Here is a 27,697-nt window from a genome sequence, read left to right as displayed (position 1 = left end):
TTCTTATCCATTCATCTGCTGATGGACATCTAGGTTGCTTCCATGTCCTGGCTATTATAAACAGTGCTGCGATGAACACTGGGGTACACGTGTCTCTTTCAATTCTGGTTTCCTCAGTGTGTATGCCCAGCAGTGGGATTGCTGGATCATAAGGCAGTTTTATTTCCAGTTTTTTAAGGAATCTCCACACTGTTCTCCATAGTGGCTGTCCTAGTTTGCATTCCCACCAACAGTGTAAGACGGTTCCCTTTTCTCCACACCCTTTCCAGCATTTATTGCTTGTAGACTTTTGTATCGCAGCCATTCTGACTGGCGTGAAATGGTACCTCATAGTGGTTTTGATTTGCATTTCTCTGATGATGAGAGATGTTGAGCATCGTTTCATGTGTTTGTTAGCCATCTGTATGTCTTCTTTGGAGAAATGTATATTTAGTTCTTTGGCCCATTTTTTGATTGGGTCATTTATTTTTCTGGAATTGAGCTGTAGGAGTTGCTTGTATATTTTTGAGATTAGTTGTTTGTCAGTTGCTTCATTTGCTATTATTTCCTCCCATTCTGAAGGCTGTCTTTTCACCTTGCTTATAGTTTCCTTTATTGTGCAGAAGCTTTTAAGTTTAATTAGGTCCCATTTGTTTATTTTTGCTTTTATTTCCAATATTCTGGGAGGTGGGTCATAGAGGATCCTGCTGTGATGTATGTCGGAGAGTGTTTTGCCTATGTTCTCCTCTAGGAGTTTTATAGTTTCTGGTCTTACATTTAGATCTTTAATCCATTTTGAGTTTATTTTTGTGTATGGTGTTAGAAAGTGTTCTAGTTTCATTCTTTCACAAGTGGTTGACCAGTTTTCCCAGCACCACTTGTTAAAGAGATTGTTTTTAATCCATTGTATATTCTTGCCTCCTTTGTCACTAAAGAGCCTCTTGATGAAAGTGAAAGAGGAGAGTGAAAAAGTTGGCTTAAAGCTCAACATACATGGCATCCGGTCCCATCACTTCATGGGAAATAGATGGGGAAACAGTGGAAACAGTGGCTGACTTTAGTTTTGGGGGCTCCAAAATCACTGCAGATGGTGACTGCAGCCATGAGATTAAAAGACGCTTACTCCTTGGAAGGAAAGTTATGACCAACCTAGACAGCATATTAAAAAGCAGAGACATTACTTTGTCAACAAAGGTCCGTCTAGTCAAGGCTATGGTTTTTCCAGTACTCATGTATGGATGTGAGAGTTGGACTATAAAGAAGGCTGAGCACTGAAGAATTGATGCTTTTGAACAGCGGTGTTGGAGAAGACTCTTGCAAGTCCCTTGGACTGCAAGGAGATCCAACCAGTCCATTCTAAAGGAGATCAGTCCTGGATGTTCATTGGAAAGACTGATGTTGAAGCTGAAACTCCAATACTTTGGCCACCTGATGTGAAGAGCTGACTCATTTGAAAAGACCCTGATGCTGGGAGAGACTGAGGGCAGGAGGAAAAGGGGACGACAGAGGATGCGATGGTTGGATGGCATCACCGACTCAATGGACATGGGTTTGGGTGGACTCTGGGAGTTGGTGATGGACAGGGAGGCCTGACGTGCTGCGGTCCATGGATTCGCAAAGAGTTGGACACAACGGAGCGAATGAACTGAACTGAACTGAGTGAATTTTCATATTTTTGTTATTTAATATTATAAACACTGTAACGAAAATCCCTGGATACCTATGTTTGTGCTGTCTATAACTTTGTGATGAAACAACTTTTTTAAAGTTTTAAGGCAGTTGTATCTTGTTTTCTGAGACTTTGCTTCTCTTGTTTCTTTGCTTTTCCAATTGCAATTGTACAGGTTTTTGTCTCATTCTTTTTTAATTTTATGATATTATCATTACAGAAAGTTATGTGCATGAATATGCTTTTTGAGATATATGAAGATTTTCTTTGAGTTTAAATATATGTTCAATTTTTGAAAGTTTTAAATAGGTATTTAAATAGGCTTTTTTTCCCCCTGAATTGGGGATAAGTTTCTAGAAATAAAATTCTAAATACATTTATTTGGTACAGTGTGTTAAGTGAGTTATTCAAATCCTCAGTATTATTTTCTAATTGTGTTTATTTGATCAAATGATCAAATAGGTTAAATATTTACCACAATAATGTGAATTTGTTAATATGTACTTATATTTGTTAACATATTTAGAAGCTGTGATCTTGGTTACATTAAGTTTCATAATTCTCTTTTTTGGTGGATTTTAAGTTTTTGATATCATCAAAATGACGGGCTGGATGAGTTACAAGCTGGAATCAAGATAGGTGGGAGAAACAGCAACAATCTAAGTTATTTGGATGATATCACTCTAATGCTCTAATGGCAGAAAGAGAAGAGGAACTAAAGAACCTCTTGATGAGGGTGAAGGAGGAGAGTGAAAAAGCCAGCTTAAAATTAATATTAAAAATACTCGCATCATGGTATCTGACCCCATTCATTACTTCAGGGCAAATAGAAAGGGAAAAGGTAGAAGTAGTGACAGACTTCCTCTTATTGGTCCCTAAAATCACTGTGGATGGTAACTGCAGCCATGAAATTAGAAGACCATTGCTTCTTGGCAGGAAAGCTATGACAAACTTAGTGTGTTTGCCAACAAAGGTCCATGTAGTCAAGGCTATGGTCTTCCCAGTGGTTACATATGGTTGAGAGAGCTGGACCATAAAGAAGGCAGAGTGCCACAGAATTGATGCCTTCGAACTGTGGTGCTGGAGAAGACTTCTGAGAGTTGCTTGGACAGACAAGATATCAAACCAGTCAATCTTAAAGGAAATCAATCCTGAATACTCATTGGAAGGACTGATGCTGAAGCTGAAGCTCCAGCATTTTGGTCACTGATGTGAACAGCTAAATCATTGGAAAAGCCCCTGATGCTGGGAAAGATTGAGGGCAGAAAGAGAAAAGGGTGTCAGAGGATGAGATGGCTGGGTGGCACCACCAATGCAATGGACATGAACTTGGGCTAACTCTGGGACATGGTAAGGGACAGGGAAGTCTGGCAGGCTGTGGTCCACGGGGTTGCCGAGGGACATGACCGGACAACTGAACAACACCATCAGCTCTATCACCGCTAGTAGTAACACTCCCATGGCTATTTATTGCTATTTGCCTGTTATATATTTTCCATCCCTTTATTTTCAACCTTTATATATTGCTTTAGGAGTATGTCTCAAAAACAAAACGAAATTTAGTTTTTAACCCAAGCTGAGAGCTATTTTCAATTAATAGAATTTCATTCATGAATATTTATTGTGATAACTGACATGTTCATTTTTTTCTTGCCATCCTGCATTTTTTGTTGATCAGTGGTTTTTTTCTTTTAATGATTTAGAAATTGTACATCTTATCTTCTTTTCTAATGGTAGCCCTTGAGATTTGAAAACACATAGATAAACATATACTTTTCGATTTCTCCCAAACAGGGAAAGAAACTTGGCAAACTTCAACATCCTTTCTCTGAGGATATTCTGGGATTATTTTTTTCAGGTTATTAAAATTTTTTGCATTATGTGCTGTGCTTAGTCGCTCAGTCGTGTCCAACTCTTTGCTACCCCATGTACTGTTGGTCGTCAGGCTCCTCTGTCCATGGGTATTCTCCAGCAAGAATACTGGAGTGGGTTACCGTGCTCTCCTCCAGGGCATCTTCCCAACCCAGGGATCAAACCCAGGTCTACCTGCAGTGCAGGCAGATTCTTTACCAACTGAGCCACCAGGGAAGCCCACTTATTAATGAGTCTTTCCACAACATCATTTCTTTAATTCAGTGCTTCCTATTTTTTACATTTACTGCTCATTTTGTAGCAGCACCTCGCTCAGTACTTTTTTTCCAGAATGTTCTGTGGGCTTTTTAGAGAGTTCAGCTCTGCCAATCAGATACACATGGGTAAGCTCTGAAATCAGAACTGAACTAAGTGGGAGAGTAAGCACGCCAGATACCCCTTTTATTGGTATGAATCATAGTAGAGCCAAGTTTTGAGGAGGGGAGCGGGGAACTCCCTGACCCCTGTGTGAACAGTGGAGGCCATGGTCTGGACAGGCATCCTGACCCCCCAGCCCCAGACTGTAGCCAAGGTGGCAGTGTCTTGGTGGACTGGCTCTGTGGTATCCTTGTGGGACCCCCTCCAGGCCCAGGCTAGAGGCTGCTTCCCTGTCCCTCTCAGTGACTTTGTAGATAGCTCATTTCTTGTATACCAGTTGTTTTCTCCTTCCTCTGGTCAGGGTGAATTCCCTATAACCGAGGCGTGACTGGCACGCCATCTTTGGCTTTCCTCTCTCCACGCCGCACCCTGTCAGTCTGTGTTTTCTGTCAGGTACACTTCTCTGTGTTTTTCAGTTATCTTCTCTATTCTTTCTTAGTTCAGACCCTTATAACCTCTCTCCTGGAATACAGACTGGCCTCCTGAATGGTGTCCGTTCCTTCCATCTCGATCCTCTCAAATGGCAGCTATTCTAGAACATGAATCTAACCACATGATTGTTGTGCTTAATTACAAAGCACAGTATTCATTTTGTTTTTCATGGATTTCTGGGCTCCTCAAAATCAGATCACAATCAATCTTTCTACTTTCACTTTCTATCACAATTCACAATCATCCTATGCTCTAATTATACTGAATTATTTACAGCTCCCTGTGCCTTTGCAGATCTCCTTCCCTCATACCCTGTATCTGAAAAAAAGATTATTCATTCCCGACGAGCTAGAAAAACGTTAACTCCTTGTGAAGCCTTCCCCAATGTTCTTCCAAAGCGTAATCTCTCCCATACTTTTACAGCCCTCTCTTACAACATCTGAAATGTCTTATTAGCTCATAAACTAGTAGGTTAATTTATTAGCTTATAAGCCACAAAAAAGCAAGAACTTTATCATATTCATCTTTATATCCCCAATACTTTGGAGAAGGCCAAACAAAAACAAATTTAGGATGTTTGTGGAATGAATAAATAGCACAATTAAGAAGTGTGTGTTATGTATTACTTTGTCTGGTGCAACAATACTTCTATAAAAACTATAGAAATGAAAGTTTACCTGGCATCACCCAGTATTGAAATCAGACGGTACTGGGGTAATTCAGAAGATGCTACATGGGCTAGGATTCCAAACAGCCTCTCAGCCATTATCATATCATTTTGCGTCACCTGAAGAGACAAATAGGAAAGGGGTAAAAAATGACATTGCCTCTTAACTTGATACAACTAACACAATCTCATAGAAATGTCCAGATTAAATATTTTCTTGGAGAGACTTCCTTGGTGGTCCAATGGTTGAGAATCCAATACAGAGGATGCCAGTTCGAGTCTTGGCTGGGGAACTAAGATCCCACATGCTGCAGGGCAAACGGCCTGCAAACCGCAACTACAGAGCCATGCACTGCAAGGAAGACCCCACATGTTGCAACTAAGACCTGATGCAGCAGCCAAAAATAAATTAATTAATTAAAAAATTTCTTTTCAGGGAAAATACATTCTCCTGGGCTGTAAGAAGAGAGTAAGTTCTGACTGATATTTCTCTTTTCTCCCTGAGCTTGATTAGAATGTAGATTTACAAATGTGGCTTATAGTGATGGAAGAGGGCTGGGAGGTGAAGTGTTAGCTCTGACTTAGAAGCCATGGTTCCTGAGGATTATCTTGAAACACCTTAAATTCTTAATGAATTTTTTTTTTCAAAAATCCCAAAGCTTCTTTGAGTAGAATGATTTAAGGGGGAAAATCTCAAGTGTCAATGGAATAGATTAACTTTAATAATGTGTTAAAGGCAAGTCAACGTGTTGTTACTATCTTGTTCCTGAAAGGATAATTTCATCCCTTTCTGAGGGAATGAACATTGGATTAGGAATGGCACTCCTGCTTCTTCTGAAGTTGCATCCACCTTTCTCCCCACAAGGAATAATTTGTCACAGGTATATTCCCCATGTGGGCTCGTTCCTGTGTTAACCAAGAAACTACTAAAAGCTAAAAGCAAGACTTACATTAATATCTGGGCATTTTTTAAATATAAAATTAGGTTTCTTGCATTTTAAATACTATTTCTTTGCCAATAGAATTCAGTGGTTCCCAATCAGGGGCCACTTTGGTCCCTAGGGAATGTTTGCCAGCGTCTGGAGATGCTTTTGGCTCATTGCAACTGGTGGACAGATGCTACCAGCATCTAGTGAGTCGAAGCCAGGGATGCCGTTAATGTCCCACAACGTACGGGACAGTCCCCATAACAAAGAATAATCTGGTCCAAAATGTCAACAGAGCTGAGGTTGAGAGACCCTGGTACATTCCGGATCTTTAAAATCTTTATTCTTAACACTTGTTATAATTACCTACACAGGGATTTTCTGGAAAATAACCCATAATTCACAAGCGACTTATACATATGAATCACTGCAGGCTGACTCTTTCCCTTCCTTCCCTAGACTTCAGCAGTTACTGAGGCTGCAGCTCCCTGGAATCATTCCTCCAGCTGACAACTAACTTGTTTGGTCTAACACAGTCACCTAGTGGCCAGTGTAGGCCACTGCTCCATCTTCTCCTCTTGATGCTCACAATGCTCACTCTCTTTCATACAGAGAAAAGCAGAAATACAGCATGACACTATCACATACTGTCAAGGACGAGATAAGCAGTTTTATTCCAGGTCTTTTATTAAAAGGTCAAATATTCCTGGGCATTGACATTTTCAGAACTTTAAATCAGAGTACATTACATTGGTTCTTTCTCATTCTTCTCTACTTTATACAATTATATTATACTATTACTTCCTATTTTAAGGTTTTATAATAACTATTATGTCTCCAGCAGTGATCCACATTTGGGTAAATATAGTATTTGGGGTTAATCAAGATAATGGTTTGGCCATTAACGAGGGAGAATTCCTCACCTATAGCTAAAATAACTATCCTACAGTCCAGGCTAGCTTTGTAAACTTTTGGAACTATTAGATTTGACCAGTACTTACAACCTCTCTGGGGAAATACCAAGAGGGTACATAAACCTAAAACCAATCTCTTGAGAGCTAGTTGGAGAAATTATTAGTCATCTGAAGGTTCCAGGTTTGCCCTACATCTTCAACAGATGGCTGATACTGGGGTCATGGACCTACCATAGCTGATGCAAATTTCACATGGCTCTTGTGTGCTGACCCAGAGACCTCCAGTCTCCTGATGGCATGCTGGAGTTCTCAAGTTTTAGGCCAGAGTTACTTATAGTGTATCAGTTGCAGAGACTGCAGTTGCTATTATCACCCCGCTAGCAAAGTTGATTATAGCTCATCTTACAATAAGGAGGTCTGAATTTTAAGAGATAATCACACTAATACTAGTAGCATATTAAAAGATTTTTTCCTTTGGAAGATTATCTAAACTCAGTTCTGGAATTCCACAGTAGAAGAAGAAGCATTTCTCTCTCTTCTTCCAAAGTAATATTTAAAGAGAACATGATCTTTGGATAGCTGGGGGATTACCCTTGTGACAAGCTTAGCAGAATCAATCTGAAAAATAACTCTTTGCTAATAATTTTCCAGTTATTCAGGCTCCAGACCTGAATTATACAATGTAGATATGTCCAAGCAGCTGTTACAAACTATTAACAAAGCAATCTAGACTTTTACTTATGGTTGTTTTATTTCCTTTTTCATTCATGTTGACTTTTTCTTCTTTTAACTTTCCTCCTTATTTCTCCCTCTTACTCTTCTTTTTAAAATCACTCTTCTTTCCCTATGTACATTTTTTTTTGCATGTTATTCTTCCCTTCCTCTATCACAACCTTTATTAAATGACATTTAGTATCACTTCCCCAGGCCCTTTTGCATGTCAGTATGTACAACACTCTGAAAAACACAAAGATCACATTACTTACAGAAGTGTTCTTTTTCTTTTCATTTTAAACTATTATCCTATCAATCCTTCTTTGAATACTCAAAAACAATAGAAAAAAGTATTTACTGTTCACCATGATTTGGTTACTAATTTATTCACAAAATTTGCCTAGTATACTAGAAATTTTTAGACAAATATTTTTAGCTTTTCAACATTTTAAATGTGATGATTTTTAAAAAAATTATTTCTCAAAAGTTCAATCGTGATTTTATACATAAATTCCTGGATATTTTTATGATTATTTCCCTTTAAAAGAAACGTTTTAATTCTATAGTTGACTTAGTGTTTAGCTTACCTCTGTTCCATTTATTTTCTGCATATTAAAATGGCTCAGCCTAAACAGGACATAATATTTCCAGAGTGTAAAATTGACAACTGGATTTCCTTGAGGATCAATTGTCAACTGGTCAACTCGACGGAGCTGTGCTAGTGCATTAAATTGCTGCAGCATTACAAGATTTGTTTCCTTGAATTTAAGGTGCTACAATAATAAACAAAAAAAGGGGTAAATATTGACTCTAACCATCTTAAAATGTTACCATTAAAGCTTCACTATCATTCCCCAAATAAGTCTAAACTAGCTAATATGTTTTCATTAAACCAACTAAATGTATTAAACTTAAATACCTTTAATCCATCTAATACAAAATTATTGATAGAATATATTAAGCCACCCAATATTGAATTCGAAGTGATTTCCATTCTGCAAAGGACATCCACCTATCTATTAACTAACTACATTTCTAAAAAATTACATAAATATACAATAATTCAGACTCTTCCAGATATTACAATGATTTTATATGCTTTACATGGAGATTAAATCTACAAAGGAAAAACCAGAAGTAAAATTTTCAGAACTTTACAAATACAGGGCTCACAGTACTTCTGAGAAGAACTAGTTAACCATTACTACTTTTATCTTGCTAATTAGTATGTAGGCTACTTAAACTGGCTATCAGAAAACAAAATACTAACACTGAAATGCTGATAGAAATGTTCTGTCTGTAAATTTGGATGATCTTTTCTAAACACACTGTCTCCACTTCTATCCTTTTTATTAGAAAGGAGAATATAACAAAAGAACAAAATACATTATAAAAGGGTTGGTGATGAGGAAACCAGAATTGAAGGAGACACATGTACCCCAATGTTCATTGCAGCACTGTTTACAATAGCCAGGACATGGAAGCAACCTAGATGTCTATCGGCAGACGAATGGATAATAAAGCTGTGGTACATATACACAATGGAATATTACTCAGCTATTAAAAAGAATGCATTTGAATCAGTTCTAATGAGGTGGATGAAACTGGAGCCTATTATACAGAGTAAAGTATCTATATTGAATTTAGAAAGATGGTAACAATGACCTTATATGCAAGATAGCAAAAGAGACAAAGATGTAAAGAACAGACTGTTGGACTCTGTGGGAGAAGGTGAGGGTGGGATGATTTGAGAGAATAGCATCGAAACATGTATATTACCATATGGAAATAGATCACCAGTCCAGGTTTAATGCATGAGACAGGGTGCTCAGGGCTGGTGCACTGGGATGACACTCAGGGATGGGATGGGGAGGAAGTTGGGAGGGGGTTCAGGATGGGGAACACATGTACACTCATGGCTGATTCATGTCAATGTATGGCAAAAACCACTACAATATTGTAAAATAATTAGCCTCCAATTAAAATAAATAAATTTTTTAAAAAAGCATTGTTGAGGGAAATCACTAGCTAATTGAAAAAAACACAATGATAATAAAAACTCAAGAGAGAACTCAGAAATCACAGCTTTCACAAATTCATACTAATAATTAATATAACAATACCATAACTGGAAAAGGCGAATGTCTCAAAGTAACTTTAATGAGCTATTAAAATGGTTTTAAATGTTGTTAGAGACTACTATAAAAATTATATGTGAGTATACTTGTCCTGTCAATACCAGGTATAGTAAATGAATATATAATAGAGAGTTAGATGAGGTCCTGTTGAAAGTTTCCCAAAGTAGAAGCACATCACTTGAATAAAATTACATTGGTCCTTCATACTCCATAAGGAAGCATTTTCTAGAGAGAAAATTTCCAATATTAACAGAATACTGCAAGGCCATTTATGAATACTAATTTAAATCTCAGATTCAGAAATTCAACACAAGAACTCAGTGTCCCTGCCAGATAGAAACGGCATAAATAAAAGTTAAAATAGGTCCTTGGCCTGAATATACAAGTCATGACTGAGAAGAATTCAAATATACAACAAAAAGGAAATGTTTACCAGAGAATTAGGAAACTTAATCTTCAATTTGGGAAGCACTTGGACGATTTCATCAAATTCTATGAAAGTGAAGGACACTGTTGTCACCATTCCTGCTGTTTGCACGCTCCAGTTGCGATCCAGGCACTCCAGCGCTCCCGAGCCATACAGGGAGAGCGTGTCTCCATCCACCTCAACAAGGTGTGTGTCTGTGACAGAGAGGTCCTGTAATGCACTGGTGAGTCCTGAGTCCAGAGACCTGGGAAACCCGTCATAGAATCTTAATGAAAGTTTTATCATGCAAAGTAAATAACACATTATAAAGATCTGTTGGAAAAGGTATTTGAAATTTTACATCCATTTCTTTTTATTTCAATAATTAAACCCAGAGCACTAAAGACTAATTTTCAGTAGTACATCTGCAAGCTTTATATTCTCCTATAGTCATATACTTTAATTTAAAAAGAGGCACATGTGAACAAAAAATTACTACTTTTAAACCCAAATTATTTACACTGATGAAAGAGAATTGATATTCTATTTAGTTTTAAAACAATACATTTAAGATAACCAAGAAGGACCTACTGTATAGCACATGGAATTCTGCTCAGTGTTATGTGGCAGCCTGGATGGGAGGGGAGTTTGGAAGAGAATGGATACATGTATATGCATGGCTGAGTCCCTTCACTGTTCACCTGAAACTATCACATTGTTAACTGGCTATACCCCAATACAAAATAAAAAGGTTTTAAAAAAAGAAAAAAATAAAACAATCCATTTAATATAGCATAGATACTTTTGCATGTCAAAACAAGTAAGTTTTCCTACTCTGGCAAGTATTCCACTGTCTGGCTGAAAAAAAACTGCATTTTACAGAATAATATTTCTATAGTAAGAACAATGTAATATAAAACTATGTTTGTAAAATACTTGGGAATTCACATAATAACTGCGAACAATAGTTTCTCTCTCGGAAGCTGGACTAAGAGGTAATTTTGACTCCACATTTTTTATTACTTCAATATTGTTTGAAAATATGCAAGTGTATATATATTACAGTTATAGGTAGCAATATCAACTAAGATTTCCTCCCTGTATTGAAATAAGAAATGATAAAAAATCCACTACATACACATACAAAATAACTTCACATACTCTACTGACTATGATAACGGTTAATATTTTCAAAGTTAGAGCCCCACTTCTGTGAAAGGTTACCTAAATGAATGCTCTTGAAGAAGAGAAGAAATAGCTTCAGTTCAGTTGCTCAGTTGTGTCTGACTCTTTGCGACCCCGTGGACTGCAGTACGCCAGGCCTCCCTGTCCATCACCAACTTCCAGAGCTTGCTCAAACTCATGTCCATCGAGTTGGTGATGCCATCCAACCATCTCATCCTCTGTTGTCCCCTTCTCCTGCCTTCAATCTTTCCTAGCATCAGGGTCTTTTCCAATGAGTCAATTCTTCACAACAGGTGGCCAAAGTATTGGAGTTTCAGCTTCAGCATCAGTCCTTCCAATGAATATTCAGGACTGATTTCCTTTAGGATGGTCTGGTTGGATCTCCTTGCAGTCCAAGGGACTCTCAAGAGTCTTCTCCAACACCACAGTTTAAAAGCATCAATTCTTAGGCGATCAGCTTTCTTTATAGTCCAACTCTCACATCCATACATGACGACTGGAAAAGCCATAGCCACTTGACCCAATCAAATTTTCTGCTTCATGAATACAGACACAACTATTTGTTACTCAACCTCAAAACTCAAACAATGCTTTGTTTTCATTATGGAATTTTGCTTTTAAACAGTATTTATTTGCCGTTACTAACATATTAATGTTTTGCCTTCCTTTGGACTCCAACAGAATTTTGTATACTCCTCTGATACATCACTTCTCATATTCAATCATAATTATTGGTTTACAATTCTGGCTACATTTTTTCATCTTTGGAGGGTCTGGAATCTATTAATGGGCTTTTCACAATGTAAATGATTGCATTATTAAAGATCTTCAGAAGTTTTATAATGTTGATGTTGTGAGTAAGACTGACAAACCATCACCTTGGTGGTTTATTATGCTTTACTAGATTTCCATGCACTTACTCCATAGGCACCAGTTAACATGTAACATATTTGTTAACACAATAAGAAGTTGAGTAATAACATCCATCAACTCTGTGAATATGTGACCAAGAAAATATAAAAAGGATTGATTTCTGCCAGGTTAGTGCTCATGGCAATGATTATTATACAGTAATAATCAAACATTTAATGAGTAATGGTCTGTGAATAATCTTAGACAAAAATCCTATAGAGGTAATGGCTGATAATAAAACAAAAATAAGATGAGAATTAAGAGTTTCTTATATTGTGGTTTGTGTGATAACTGTGTGTTGAGCTATGTAGAGTAGGTGGAGCTAGTGATAAACAATCTGCCTGCTAATGCTGGAGACACAAGAGACACGGGTTCGATCCCTGAGTCTGGAAGATCCCCTGGAGTAGGAAATGGCACCCCCCTCCAGCATTCTTGCCTAGAAAATTTCATGGGCAGAGGAGCCTGGTGGGCTATAGTCCATTGGACGGCAAAGAGTTGGGCAAGGCTGAGCAACTGAGTGCACACACAACCTGTAGAACATATAATCATTTCTGGAATAGAATAAAGGAGTTACATTTCAATGCCACTAAAATAAAGATGGCTTATGAAAAGAATACACACCACAGTTACAACACTTGCCGTACTGTACTGCAATTGCTTGTTTCCTTCTCTGTCTCTCTTACTAAATAATGTGATCCTTGAGGGTTCAAACTCTATCACATTCACTATAGTAGATCAGCACCTAGCACAGCTCCTAGCACATGTTGTGCTCAATAAATATTTCTTCAAAGAATTAATGAATAAGACAATTATGAATTTTCTTATGAGTATCTACTGAATCTTTAAAAGGGTGTTCCAACCATCAACTGTTGTTTGAACAAAGGGGCAGAGTCGGTGATAAAGACACAGGCTAAGGGGTTAGTAAGACGGTTCTCACAGGTGCTGCTGCTGCTAAGTCGCTTCCGTCGTGTCCAACTCTGTGCGACCCCATAGATGGCAGCCCACCAGGCTCCCCCGTCCCTGGGATTCTCCAGGCAAGAACACTGAAGTGGGTTGCCATTTCCTTCTCCAATGCATGAAAATGAAAAGTGAAAGTGAAGTCACTCAGTCGTGCCTGACTCTTAGCGACCCCATGGACTGAAGCCCACCAGGCTCCTCCGTCCATGGGCTTTTCCAGGCAAGAACACTGGCATGGGTTGCCATTGCCTTCTCCTCTCACAGGTGAGGCAAACACAAATAATGAAAAAGTAAAGTCAAGGCAAAAAAAAAAGTTTGCTAGTTAATGTAGTGATGCCCGATGGCCATGATACTCAGCGAAAGAAGTTGAATCATAGCTATGAGAAGTTGTGTTGTTTTACATCGTCTGTTTGAACATGTCTTGTTTATCTTTTTTCCATATGATTAAAAGTTTAATCAAAATAAATCAAAATAAAATGCCTTTATTAGAAAAATGGTTATTTTCTTTAAAAGTTTTTTAGTAAACTGTTGAGAAAATAAGTGAAATAATAAATAATCCTAGCCTGAGCAAAACAGTTGTACAGGTCCAAAACAAAGCAGAAGTAATTTCCAACTGCTGTAGACTTCATATGGACATTCAGTAGAAACAAATGGCAAGTTTGCTGGGCTGTAGCTAGGAAACAAAGCACCTGTTAAATAGGTCTTACAGGACCAAACCTTTTTCAGTTATTTTTTTTTCCCCTCTATTAAAAAGAAGGAACTTTATTTTTTTTTAATTCATTTATTTTAATTGGAGGCTACAATTTTGTAGTGTTTTTTTGCCATACATTGGCATGAATCAGCCATGGGCATACATCTGTTCCCCATCCTGAACCCCCCTCCCAACTTCCTCCCCATCCCATCCCTCAGGGTCATCCCAGTGCACCAGCCCTGAGCACCTTGGGCTGGCGATCTGTTTCACATATGATAATATACAAGTTTCAATGTTATTCTCTCAAATCATCCCACCCTCACCTTCTCCCACAGAGTCCAAAAGACTGGTCTTTACATCTGTGTCTCTTTTGACATCTCACATATAGGGTCATCGTTACCATCTTTCTAAATTCCATATAGATGTGTTAATATATGTATTGGTGTTTTTCTTTCTGACTTACTTCACTCTGTATAATAGGCTCCAGTTTCATCCACCTCATTAGAACTGATTCAAATGTATCCTTTTTAATAGCTGAGTAATACTCCATTGTGTATACATACAATTTTCTTATCCATTTGTCTGCTGATGAACATCTAGGTTGCTTCCATGTCCTACCTATCGTAAACCGTGCTGTGATGAACATTGGAGTACATGTGTCTCTTTCAGTTCTGGTTTCCTCAATGTGTATGCCCAGCAGTGGGATTGCTGGGTTGTATGGCAGATCTGTTTTCAGTTTTTTTAAGGAATCTCCACACTGTTCTCCATAGTGGCTGTACTAGCTTGCATTCCCACCAACAGTGTTAAGAGGGTTCCCTTTTCTCCACACCCTCTCCAGCATTTATTCTTTGTAGACTTTTGGATAGCAGCCATTCTGACTGGTGTGAGATGGTACCTCATTGTGGTTTTGATTTGCATTTCTCTGATAATGAGTGATATTGAGCATCTTTTTATGTGTTTGTTAGCCATCTGTATGTCTTCTTTGGAGAAATGTCTGTTTAGTTCTTTGGCCCATTTTTTGATTGGGTCGTTTATTTTTCTGGAATTGAGCTGTAGGAGCTGCTTGTATATTTTTGAGATTAATTCTTTCAGTCAGTTGCTTCATTTGCTATTTTTTCTCCCATTCTGAAGGCTGTCTTTTCACCTTGCTTATAGTTTCCTTCATTGTGCAAAAGCTTTTAAGTTTGATTAGGTCCCATTTGTTTATTTTTGCTTTTATTTCCATTACTCTGGGAGGTGGGTCATAGAGGATCCTGCTGTGATTTATGTCAAAGAGTGTTTTGCCTATGTTTTCCTCTAGGAGTTTTATAGTTTCTGATCTTTTGTTTAGATCTTTAATCCATTTTGAGTTTATTTTTGTGTATGGTGTTAACAGTGTTCTAGTTTCATTCTTTTACAAGTGGTTGACCAGTTTTTGTGGCACTACTTGTTAAAGAGATTATCTTTTCTCCATTGTATATTCTTGCCTCCTTTGTCAAAGATAAGGTGTCCATAGGTGCATGGATTTATCTCTGGGCTTTCTATTTTGTTCCATTGATCTATTTTTCTGTCTTTGTGCCAGTACCATACTGTCTTGATGACTGGAGCTTTGTAGTATAGTCTGAAGTCAGGAAGGTTGATTCCTCCAGTTCCATTCTTATTTCTCAGGATTGCTTTGGCTATTTGAGGTTTTTTGTATTTCCATACAAATTGTGAAATTATTTGTTCTAGTTCTCTGAAAAAATACAGTTGGTAGCTTGATAGGGATTGCATTGAATCTACAGATTGCTCTGGATAGTATACTCATTTTCACTATATTGATTCTTCCGATCCATGAACATGGTATATTTCTCCATCTATTTGTGTCATCTTTGATTTCTTTCATCAGTGTTTTATAGTTTTCTATATATAGGTCTTTTGTTTCTTTAGGTAGCTTTATTCCCAAGTATTTTATTCTTTTCATTGCAATGGTGAATGGAATTGTTTCCTTAATTTCTCTGTTTTCTCATTATTAGTGTATAGGAATGCAAGGGATTCCTGTATGTTAATTTTATATCCTGCAACTTTACTATATTCATTGATTAGCTCTAGTAATTTTCTGGTGGAGTCTTTAGGGTTTTCTATGTAGAAGATCATGTCATCTGCAAATAGTGAAAGTTTTACTACTTCTTTTCCAATCTGGATTTCTTTTATTTCTTTTTCTTCTCTAGTTGCTGTGGCTAAAACTTCCAAAACTATGTTGAATAGTAGTGCTGAGAGTGGGTACCCTTGTCTTGTTCCTGATTTAAAGGGAAATGCTTTCAATTTTTCACCACTGAGGATAATGTTTGCTGCAGGTTTATCATATATGGCTTTTATTATGCTGAGGTATGTTCCTTCTATGCCCGCTTTCTGGAGGGTTTTTATCATAAATGGATATTGGATTTTGTCAAAGGCTTTCTCTGCATCTATTGAGATAATCATATGGTTTTTATCTTTCAATTTGTTAATGTGGTATATCAGATTGATTGATTTGCAAATATTAAAGAATCCTTGCATCCCTGGGATAAAGCCCACTTGGTCATGATGTATGATCTTTTTAATATATTGTTGGATTCTGTCTACTAGAATTTTGTTAAGGATTTTTGCATCTATGTTCATCAGTGATATTGGCCTGTAGTTTTCTTTTTTGTGGCATCTTTGTTTGGTTTTGGTATTAGGGTGATGGTGGCCTCATAGAATGAGTTTGGAAGTTTACCTTCTTCTGCAATTTTCTGGAAGAGTTTGAGTAGGATAGATGTTAGCTCTTCTCTACATTTCTGGTAGAATTCAGCTGTGAGGCTGTCTGGTCCTGGGCTTTTGTTTCCTGGAAGATTTCTGATTACAGTTTTGATTTCTGTGCTTGTGATGGGTCTGTTAAGATTTTCTATTTCTTCTTGGTTCAGTTTTGGAAAGTTATATGTTTCTAAGAATTTGTCCATTTCTTCCAAGTTGTCCATTTTATTGGCATATAGTTGCTGATAGTAGTCTCTTATGATCCTTTGTATTTCTGTGTTGTTGTTGTGATTTCCCCATTTTCATTTCTAATTTTGTTGATTTGATTCTTCTCCCTTTTTTCCTTGATGAGTCTGGCTAATGGTTTGTCTATTTTATTTATCTTCTCAGAGAACCAGCTTTTAGCTTTGTTGATTTTTGCTATGGTCTCCTTTGTTTCTTTTTCATTTATTTCTGCCCTAATTCTTATGATTTCTTTCCTTCTACCAACCCTGGGGTGCTTAATTTCTTCTTTTCTAGTTGCTTTAGGTGTAGAGTTAGATTATTTATTTGATTTTTCTCTTGTTTCTTGAGGTCAGCTTGTATTGCTATGAATCTTCCCCTTAGCACTGCTTTTACTGAATCTCACAGGTTTTGGGTTGTTGTGTTCTCATTTTTATTCATTTCTATGCATATTTTGTTTTCTTTTTTGATTTCTTCTGTGATTTGTTGGTTACTCAGAAGCATGTTGTTTTAGCCTCCATATGTTTGTATTTTTAATAGTTTTTTTTCTCTGTAGCTGACATCTAATCTTACCGCATTGTGATCAGAAAAGATGCTTGGAATGATTTCAATTTTTCTGAATTTACCAAGGCTAAATTTATGGCCCAGGATGTGATCTATCCTGGAGAAGGTTCCATATGCACTTGAGAAAAAGGTGAAATTTGTTGTTTTGGGGTGAAATGTCCTACAGGTATCAATTAGGTCTAACTGGTCCATTGTATCATTTAAGGTTTGTGTTTCCTTGCTAATTTTCTGTTTAGTTGCTCTATCCATAGGTGTGAGTGGGGTATTAAAGTCTCCAACTATTATTGTGTTACTGTTAATTTCCCCTTTCACACTTCTTAGCATTTGCCTTACATATTGCAATGCTCCTGTGTTTGGTGCATACATATTTATAATTGTTATATTTTCTTCTTGGATTGATCCTTTGATCACTATTTCAGTTATTTTCTGAATGAGGCTCAAGGTCAGCCACAAACTCTGGCCAACAGGAAATAGAGGAAGCTGTTCCTCGGGTAAAATGTGCCCTGATTTCCATAAAAAAAAATTATTCGGGAAGTTTTCTCCCCATGTTCATATGTTGGGGATTGTCCTTCCAGTTTTTCTTGTATGCCTAAAGATACGTCCACATCTTTTTAGTCAAACATGCCTACATATTATTTCTTTTGCTCTATCATTCATTTATTGGCCAAACATTTGCTAAAAGCTCACTGTATACAGGGCACTGTCTTAAGAATTCTGTCATAGGCAACCAACTCATCTGCATTGAAAAAGTCAATCAGAACAGAAATCATGGGCAAGTTTTTTGATACATCAAAACTTTCTTCACTTTTACTGACTTATGGTCCCAGAAAAATAACTGCTCAAATAATACTCTGTAATTAAATTAATAAGCAAATGGGTATAATTTCTAAAGACCTCGACTCCATTAAACAAATAGGTTAATCTGGAGAGGTATTCATTGGGGATATAAAGATAATAGTTACTTATGCTTAAGGAGCTCTCATTCTGTATGAGGGTGGAAAGCAAGATAAATAAATACATTAATCCTAATATAGTATGCTTATTATCTCACAATGAATATTTAAGCAATATGTTATGGAAATGCAGAGGAAGAATGACTAATTCTGCTAGTGTGGAGAAGTCAGGGTTCAGAAGGAGGTAGTATTGATATTTGAACTGGTCCTTGAAAGATAAACAGCAGAATTTTATCAGAAGTAGAAGGAAGAAGCATACTTTATGTAAGAAAAACAGAATGAAGAAAGGCACAGAAGCCTAATTATAACATACTCAGTTAAAAACAATTTCAATATGGATAGAACACTGAAATTAAGAAATTAAACACTAAAATATATAGGGGATTAGAAGCTGAAGATGAAGTCAAAAAAATCAGATTTTATCCCATAAGTTTGAGGAGCAGAAAAAGATTTTTAAATAAAAAAGTAACAGAACCATATTCAGTGCAAGTTTTAAGCATCTCCAGTGTGCCATGCATGGAGCTAGGTTCTGTGGCTGGGAATAAAAAGATGAATAAGATATGTTCCCTGCCCTCAAGGACCTACTTGAGACAGATATGTTGGTCAATTTTTTGTGGATGAGGTAGTTATTAAGGAGAGATTGAATGGAGGGAGGTTAGTAGGAAGACTAGTGCAATAGTGTCAGCTAGATTATATAACAAAAAAGAAGGCATCATGCAGTGGAAAAGGCACTGGCAAGAAAATCAGATAGAGCTTAGTTCAAATCCTAGATTTGCCAGAATAAACAGATGACTTTTGGAGCAAGTGCCCGAATTTCTTTGTAGTTTCAGTTTCCTTATACGTAAAATATTGATCATAATACATATTTTTTCAGAGTTGTTATTAAGACTAGAAGTAATATTCTAAACCACATGGTGGTGGTGGTTTAGTCGCCAAGTCATGTCTGATGCTTGTGACCCCCTGGACTGTAGCCCACCAGGCTCCTTTGTCCATGGGACTTCCCAGGCCAAAATACTGGAGTGGGTTGCCATTTCCTTCTCCAGGGAACCTTCCCGACCCAGGGATCAATCCTAAACCATACTTAATGCTTACTTCAATAGATTTTAATGATAATTATTAATAAAAGAACACAGATATACCAGGTATTTGAGAGATCATAAAAGGAGGACTTAGTGACTGTGAGGATGGAATGACAGGGAGGATTCAAAAGGTTTAGAGTAGGTGATGGAGTCAACCTGGCCTAGGTTTTACCCCTGTCAAGGCTAAATTCATGTTTTAAGAAATGTGGTATTCCTCTACAGAGGATCCATGCTTTATAATTTGTTTTTCCATGAAGTGTAATACATTTCAATGTATATTTCCCAATTCAAGTACTATTTATATAACAGTAAGGCAGTCTGCCATCAAATAGGAATTCTCTTAAAGATTTTTAGAAGTTAATTTCAAGTCCATGTGTTCATTAATCCAACTCAACCTTTATATGAGAATGAATCAGAAAAATATTCTACGCCTTCCTGATTAGTAAAGGACTCTTAAGACTAGATGATTAACTTTATGCAATAAAGTAGTAAGTCCCAGAAAGCCAGGATAAATGGAGAATATACTCTTAAGTGCCTAAGTGGAGAGAAAAGACAATATTTCAGAGGATTACAGGTTTTTTTTTTTTTTAATCTTTATGCATTTTATAACAAGCTAGAATAGAAAGACTTAAAATATTTCGGAAGATTCTTTTCCCAATGAATAAGTGGTGCTGATTCCTATAATAATGTATTTTATGAATTTCTATTACAACATTCATAGGTGTGGAAATTCATTTTATGCATTATTTTTTATTATAGTAGTGTTGGCTAAAATACCACACTGTTCATAGACAGGAAATGACCGAAAATAAACCAGCCTCACTGTATGCATCCAATGTAAGCAAAGAAAACATTACACCACGTACTTTCCCATTTCTGGCAGGGGGAAGAAACCTGTAATATGTCATTTTACTATAGAGCTGTCCCAAGTACAGTGAACAGTGAAATCATTAATGGGATATACCAAAGTTTTACAGAATTTCTTCCCTTTATGTGACTATAATTTTTTCATGGACACTTATTTCCAGCCGTTTAGTTACACACCTATAAGCCAAAGGTCATAGACATTATAACACAAGAATTAGCCACTTTTTTGGCATTATGAAATACTAAAGACCATAAATGGGATTATTAAAAATGGAAAATTTTATGAAGCATTAAAAAGCAAATTGGAACCCTAAGGAAGAGACTCTGTGGCCCTCTGACTTTCTACCTTCAGATAGAGCCAGGCTTGTATCATTCCTAAAAGATGAAATTTAATTATATTTTTAAAGACTTACAGAGAATGTAGTAATAAAACTTCTAATCGTTAAAACGTTTCACTTTGTGCTTTCAGATAAAATAGTTGACAGAATTAGCATATGTTTGAAACTCTCCCTCCAAGACCCCATTAAGGTAATTAAAAGGTTATAAACTCACAATAACAACAAGTAAAGAGGACAGGGGGAGACAGTCTTTAGCAAGAAGTTTCAGTAAATTTCTGGAAGCTGGGTGAAGAATTTTGAGTGAGGAAGGACGAAGGAAACCATAGCTCTGGATATGAAGTGGGGACAAGAACAAAAACGTCAGCCAAGATGCCCAAACTTTAGAAAGGAGTAAACAGAGATATGATGGAAGATGGGAGTGAGAAGTGAGACTAACACAGGGAGGGGCCTTAATTGAAGGTCTGCAAGGACCCTGCTACTTCCTTCTTCCACTGCCAAAAAACAGGCAGAGGGACACTGCACTTGATTCGGAAAAGCAAAGAATACTCAGCAAATAACACTGGGCCAACTGGCTATTCCTAAAGGGAGAAACAAAGAAATTCAACCCAACCTCAAACTTACAAATCAATTTCAGATGTAATAAAGACTAAAATATGATAGGCCACATTTTAACCTTTAGGAAGACAAAATGGGAGAATATTTTTATAATCTCAGTGTAGTAAAAAAAAAAAAGTTTTTACCCTTAAACACAATTTAAATGGGTAAACCATAGAAGAAAAGACAAACATTTTGGTATCTTCAAAATACAAATGGTATTTAAAGTCAAACAAATATATGATATTGCATAGGGGGAAAGCAGAGAGAGAAAAGAAAGCTCAGGACTAAAATCAGAGGAATTCTACCATCTAGAAGTTGAAAGGACAGAAGTACTTGAGGATATGAAAAAGACACATAATCCAAGTAAAAAGTAAATACTACTAGTAATATGATGTAAAACAATAAACTGTAAACAATGATCCAAAAGGAAATAGTGAGATTAAATTAGGTCAGGGAGATAGCAGGCTTCAAAAAGAGTGGAGTCTATTTAACAGATAAAAAAGAAGTTCAAAGAAACTGAAATGTGGCAAAGGAAGCACAAGTCTCTTTGTTAAACAAACAAAAACAGGCCATCAGAAACCCCAGATGAAAACAAACTACGTAGGAAAGGCATGGCTCAAATATGAAGCAAACTAAACTGCGGCATGGTTTTGAACAAACTTTGAAGCGTAACCTTTCAGTCTGATACTAGGACTAGTTTTCTTGAATGGTTTAGGAAGCAGAAAATAAGATATAAGTATACAACTTGACTCTCAAGTAAAAAATAGTTACATGATAATTACATAATCACAGAAATTTAAACACTGTATCAGTTTTCAATCTTTGAAAGTGCAAGTCGCTCAGTTGTGTCCAACACTTTGCAATCCCATGGACTGTGGCCTGCCAGGCTCCTCTGTCCACGGGATTCTCCAGGCAAGAATACCGGTGTGGGTAGCCATTCCCTTCTCCAGGGGATCTTCCCAACCCAGCGATCGAACCCAGGTCTCCCTCACTGAAGGTGGATTCTCTACCATCTGAGCCACCAGGTGAGCCCAAGAATACAGGAGTGGGTGGCCTATCCCTTCTCCAGGGGATCTTCCCCACCCAGGAATCAAACTGGGGTCTCCTGCATTGCAGGCGGATTCTTTACCAGTTGAGCTAATCTATAGAAGCTACCAACTAACAAATGTAATGGTTACAGAACAAATATAAATGATACTGATCTTGAAATATAAAAGTATAGTTCATAGACTACAACAAAATTAGAGTACCAAAGGAGAGGAAAAGGCAGGATAGAGAAGTTTGAAACTCCATCTCTCCATAAAGGCAACAAATATAATAGCAAAAACTATCACAATCAACTTTTTCAGAATTCTGGAATCTAAGAAATATTACAACAATCAGGGGAATGTTTAATGAAGAAAAACATTGCTGATTTTTACAGAATTTAAGACAATTCGGTGGCATTTAAGGTTACCCTGTTCCTATCCCCTACTTCCCAGCTCAGTGGCAGCCTTGAACATGACAGCTCACATTCCTTGTGTGGGTTGCTGGTACCAGAGGAAGCAATACATATCTTATTATAAAAAAAAAAATTGTGGTTATACATTTTGACATGTCTAGTGGCTCGCCAAAGGATCAGCTCAAGGACTTGCTTTTGTTTCCCTGCCTCTGAGCTGCCCCGTAGCTGAAGTGGCTTCCTGGGTGGCAGTTTTCAAAAGTATTTAAAGGCAAAAATGTATTTAGCTGCTGCCACACAGGGCAAACAATAGAGAGACCAAAAAGACTAAGAAACAAGAGGCTGGGGAAGAAGATATTTAGGGGAAGAAGGACTTTGGGAAGCTCCTGTGTATTCCAGGGAAGCTACAGGGTGACACTTATGTCCACATTTATGCTCAGAAAAGTCTTTTCAGGTCTTTTCTGAACATCAACTCCAACTGTGGAAAGACAAAGATAAACAGAGATTCTTAAAAGCAACAAGAGAGAAATGACTAGTCCTGTATTAATAAAAAGAATCTTCAATAAGATTAATAGCCAACTTCTCATCAGAAACCATGGAAGACAGAGGCAGTGGGATGGCATATTGAAAGGAAAAAAAAAAAAAAACTGTTAACCAAGAATTCTGTATCCAACAAAATTGTACTTCAAATCTAAGGGAGAAATTAAGACATTTCTAGATAAACAAAAATTGTGAGAGTTCATTGCTAGTACACCTGCTCTATAAAAAAAAATGCTAAAGTGGTCCTTTAGATTGAAATGAGAGGAACCTGGACCATAAGTCAGTCACATGAAGAAACAAAGGATACTAGAACAGATAATTATACGATAAATATAGAATCCAGTGTCCCTGTATTTTTAGTTGGTAACTCCTCTTTATTCTTGCATGATTTAATAGACAAATGCATAAAATACTACCTATAAATCTATGTTAATGTCCACACAATGTATAAAGACAAAATTTGGAGCTATATGAGAGCAAAGTGTTTACAAATTAATACAACTAAATTTGTATTAATGCAAACTAAACTGTTAAATATTAAGATATCAGTTATATTCCTTAGTGAAAGTGTTAGTCACTCAATTGTGTCTGACTCTTTTGCAACCCCGTGAACTGTAGCCCACCAGGCTCCTCTGTCCATGACATTCTCCAGGCAAGAAAACTGGAGGGGGAGCCATTCCCTTATCCAGGGGATCTTCTTGACCCAGGGATCAATCTCATATACATTCAAAGATTTGGTAGAAATGGAGTCAGCAAGATACACTTAAAAGGGTGAAAGTAAAAGTTGCTCAGTTGTGTTTGACTTTTTGTGACCCCATGGACTATACAGTCCATGGAATTCTCCAGGCCAGAATACTGGAGTAGGTAGCTGTTCCCTTCTCCAGGGGATCTTCCCAACCCAGGGATCGAACCCAGGTCTCCAGCATTGCAGGTGGACTCTTGATCAGCTGAGCCACCAGGGAAACCCACCTGAAGAGTAGTCAGCCATAAAAGCCAACAAAATAATGCCACTGCAGCAACAGGGATGGACCCAGAGATTGTCATATTAAGTGAAGTCAGACAAAGACAAATATCATTTGATATTGCTTATATGTAGAACCTTTTAAAAATGGTACAAATTAACTTATTTACAACACAGAAATAGAGTCACAGGTGTAGAAAACAAACATAATTACCAGGGGGGAAAGGAGAGAGGGAGGGAATGAGGGATATATACACTCACCACTATATATATATATATATATAGAGAGAGAGAGAGAGAGAGAGAGAGGTACCTAATAAGGACCTACCATATAGCACACTCTACTCAATATTCTGTAGTAGTCTATATGGGAAAAAAAGCCAAAAAAGAGTGGATATATGTATATGTATAACTGATTCACTTTGATGTACACCTAAAACTAACACAACACGGTAAATCAACTATACTCCAATTAAAAATTTTAAAAAATAAATAATTAAAAACAAAAATTAAATAAAAAAGAGTAGCCACATAGGTAAAAGGAAAATCAAGTGAATGTGCTTTCAAGAATATTAATGTAAAGATCCTATCAACAATGAGTATCAACTATGTCAATGGGAGTGGCATGTTCAAGCAAAATAAGAACTTGAAGTTCAAAAAGTCAATCTGGATTCTCTGTTTAAGAGCCCTTCATGTAGGCATATACAAGGTAAAATAAGCTCTTTAAGAAATATTCCTACCTTTCCAATGTAACAGATTTTACAGGAATCACAACCACAAGCCAAACTGAAAAAAAAAATCTACAACTACTGGAAGTTGTGATTTTGCATTAGTCTCTACTAATAATTTCTTGTCTATCTCTAAAGTGTTACTTTTCTGACTTCATAGATAAATGTCATCTATGTCTCCTTGAATTAAAAGTTTTTAGATCATCAAAAAGGGTTGGACCATGATAATGTAATCGTGTCTTCATGGCACTTTGAACTTAACAACTGTAGAAATTTTTGCCAGAAACTGTGGATCTCTTTCCTAATAATTCATTACTGCTCTCCACATCCTCTGCATTGAACCCACACATCAATTTTCCCATCTCTTCCAAATTCTTCATTTGTGCTCTTTCCTTAAAAAGCCTCTAGCTTTGTGGAACTCCTAATAAAAGTTCTGAAATTCTTGGAAGCAATTTTAAGTCATAGTAATTTTCACTAGCAGATACTTCTTTCTCTTGGAACCAACTGTTTTTTACAGGGTCACAAAATTTTTGGAAAAAAGTTGTTTTAAAAGTTTAGAGTATCAGGAAAGTCACATTAATAGTCTGGAGTCCACCTATCAGTCTGCCTAATAGTCAGAGTCCAGCAATCAGAGATAGTTTTGCCAGGTAAAAGAATCAATTAATGAACAATGACACTCCCGTAATCACTGCTGCTGCCAACACTAGTAAAATGTGAACAGTGAACATCTCTGTGATATGGGCATAGGATGCATGGCTGAGATTGGAAGGAGATAATGATGGTCACCATTGAATACTCTGGCCCTTGGTTCCACACCTAGTTCTATCAGCAATAACTTCAATGTCCACACAATAATAACCTCAACTCATCTCCTCTCCTCTTCTCCTCTCCTTATTCTTTTCTACTCTTCTCCAACAACGCATTCCCAGGGCCGCAGTGGCCTCCAAAGTGTTTTTTATGTTATTACTAACATATATCCATCTCTAAAATCTTCAACTTCAAAAACTTAATTTGACCATAAATTCCCACTAGTTCAGCTCACTACTAACCCTATTACTTTATGTAATTCTCATCATTAATCTCATAAAGACTTCTAGTCCCAGAAATACTACATTTTCTTCCAATTCATTGGCAACCTTCTACTTTTCAACTATTTAAAAGTAGCCTAGACCATATGATCTATCATTTCTTTCGACATTATACTTGAATTTTTAAATTCCTTATCTTTGATCCTTTATTTCCTTATTCTTTCTAAGATATTTAGCTTTTCTACCGATATACCTATAACAAACCTTCACTGTATTAAAAAGCAGAGACATCACTTTGCTGACAAAGGTCCATAACGTCAAAACTATGATTTTTCCACTAGTCATGTTTGGATGTGAGAGCTGGACCATAAAAAAGCTGAGAGCTGAAGACTTGATGATTTCGAATTGTGGTGCTGGAGGAGACTCTTGAGAGTCCCTTGGACAGTAAGGAGATCAAACCAGTCAATCCTAAAGGAAATCAAACCTGAATATTCACTGTAAGGACTGATGCTGAAGCTGAAGCTCCAATACTCTGGCCATGTGATGCGAAGATCCAATTCATTGGAAAAGACCCTGAGGCTGGGAAAGATTGAGGGCAGGAGAAGAAGGGGTGACAGAGGATGATATGGTTGGATGGCATCACCGACTCGATGGACATAAGTTTGAGCAAACTCCAGGAGACAGTGAAGCACAGGGAAGCCTGGCTTGCTGCAATCCATGGGGTTGCAAAGACAAGACTTAGCGACTGAACAACAACAACAACTGATATATCTTGTCATTCTGTACTCCTGGAATACTCGCTCAACAATTCAGACTAGATGCTGTAATTTCATGGTCTGTAACTTCCTTTCAGTCAGTTCAGTTCAGTCACTCAGTCATGTCCGACTGTTTGCGACCCCATGAATCGCAGCACACCAGGCCTTCCTGTCCATCACCAACTCCCGGAGTTCACTCAAGACTCACGTCCATTGAGTCAGTGATACCATTCAGCCATCTCATTCTCTGTCATCCCCTTCTCCTCCTGCCCCCAATCCCTCCCAGCATCAGAGTCTTTTCCAATGAGTCAACTCTTCACATGAGGTGGCCAAAGTACTGGAGTTTCAGCTTTAGCATCATTCCTTCCAAAGAAATCCCAAGGCTGATCTCCTTCAGAATGGACTGGTTGGATCTCCTTGCAGTCCAAGGGACTCTCAAGAGTCTTCTCCAACACCACAGTTCAAAAGCATCAATTCTTCGGCACTCAGCTTTCTTCACAGTCCAATTCTCACATCCATACATGACCACTGGAAAAAACCATAGCCTTGACTAGACGGATCTTTGTTGGCAAAGTAATGTCTCTGCTTTTGAATATGCTATCTAGGTTGGTCATAACTTTCCTTCCAAGGATTAAGCATCTTTTAATTTCATGGCTGCAGTCACCATCTGTAGTGATTTTGGAGCCCAAAAAAATAAAGTCTGACACTGTTTCCACTGTTTCCCCATCTATTTCCCATGAAGTGATGGGACCGGATGCCATGATCTTCGTTTTCTGGATGTTGAGCTTTAAGCCAACTTTTTCACTGTCCACTTTCACCTTCATCAAGAGGCTTTTGAGTTCCTCTTCACTTTCTGCCATAAGGGTGGTGTCATCTGCATATCTGAGGTTATTGATATTTCTCCCGGCAATCTTGATTCCAGCCTGTGCTTCTTCCAGTCCAGAGTTTCTCATGATGTACTCTGCATATATGTTAAATAAGCAGGGTGACAATATACAGTCCTGACATACTCCTT

At 37.3% G+C, this 27,697-nt stretch overlaps 1 protein-coding gene across 4 annotated transcripts in view; it reads right to left on the bottom strand.

Moving 5' to 3' along the window:
* The window catches only part of LRRC49 (leucine rich repeat containing 49), a 149,449-nt gene that overhangs the window by 12,284 nt on the left and 109,468 nt on the right, over positions 1-27,697 (bottom strand). For all 4 annotated transcript variants that reach the window (XM_070378500.1, XM_005911159.3, XM_005911160.2 and 1 more), the window contains 3 exons: positions 10,162-10,399; positions 8,178-8,363; positions 5,047-5,156 (listed from right to left, as the gene is read on the bottom strand). In XM_070378500.1, coding sequence (XP_070234601.1) covers positions 5,047-5,156; positions 8,178-8,363; positions 10,162-10,399 — 534 coding nt within the window. The remainder of the gene's footprint in view (positions 1-5,046; positions 5,157-8,177; positions 8,364-10,161; positions 10,400-27,697) is intronic.

Source organism: Bos mutus, chromosome 10, assembly GCF_027580195.1.
Source record: "Bos mutus isolate GX-2022 chromosome 10, NWIPB_WYAK_1.1, whole genome shotgun sequence".
NCBI classification, from domain to species: domain Eukaryota; kingdom Metazoa; phylum Chordata; class Mammalia; order Artiodactyla; family Bovidae; genus Bos; species Bos mutus.
The sequence above is the reverse complement of the archived record's forward strand: the minus strand, read 5'-3'. Positions and strand labels throughout refer to the sequence as shown.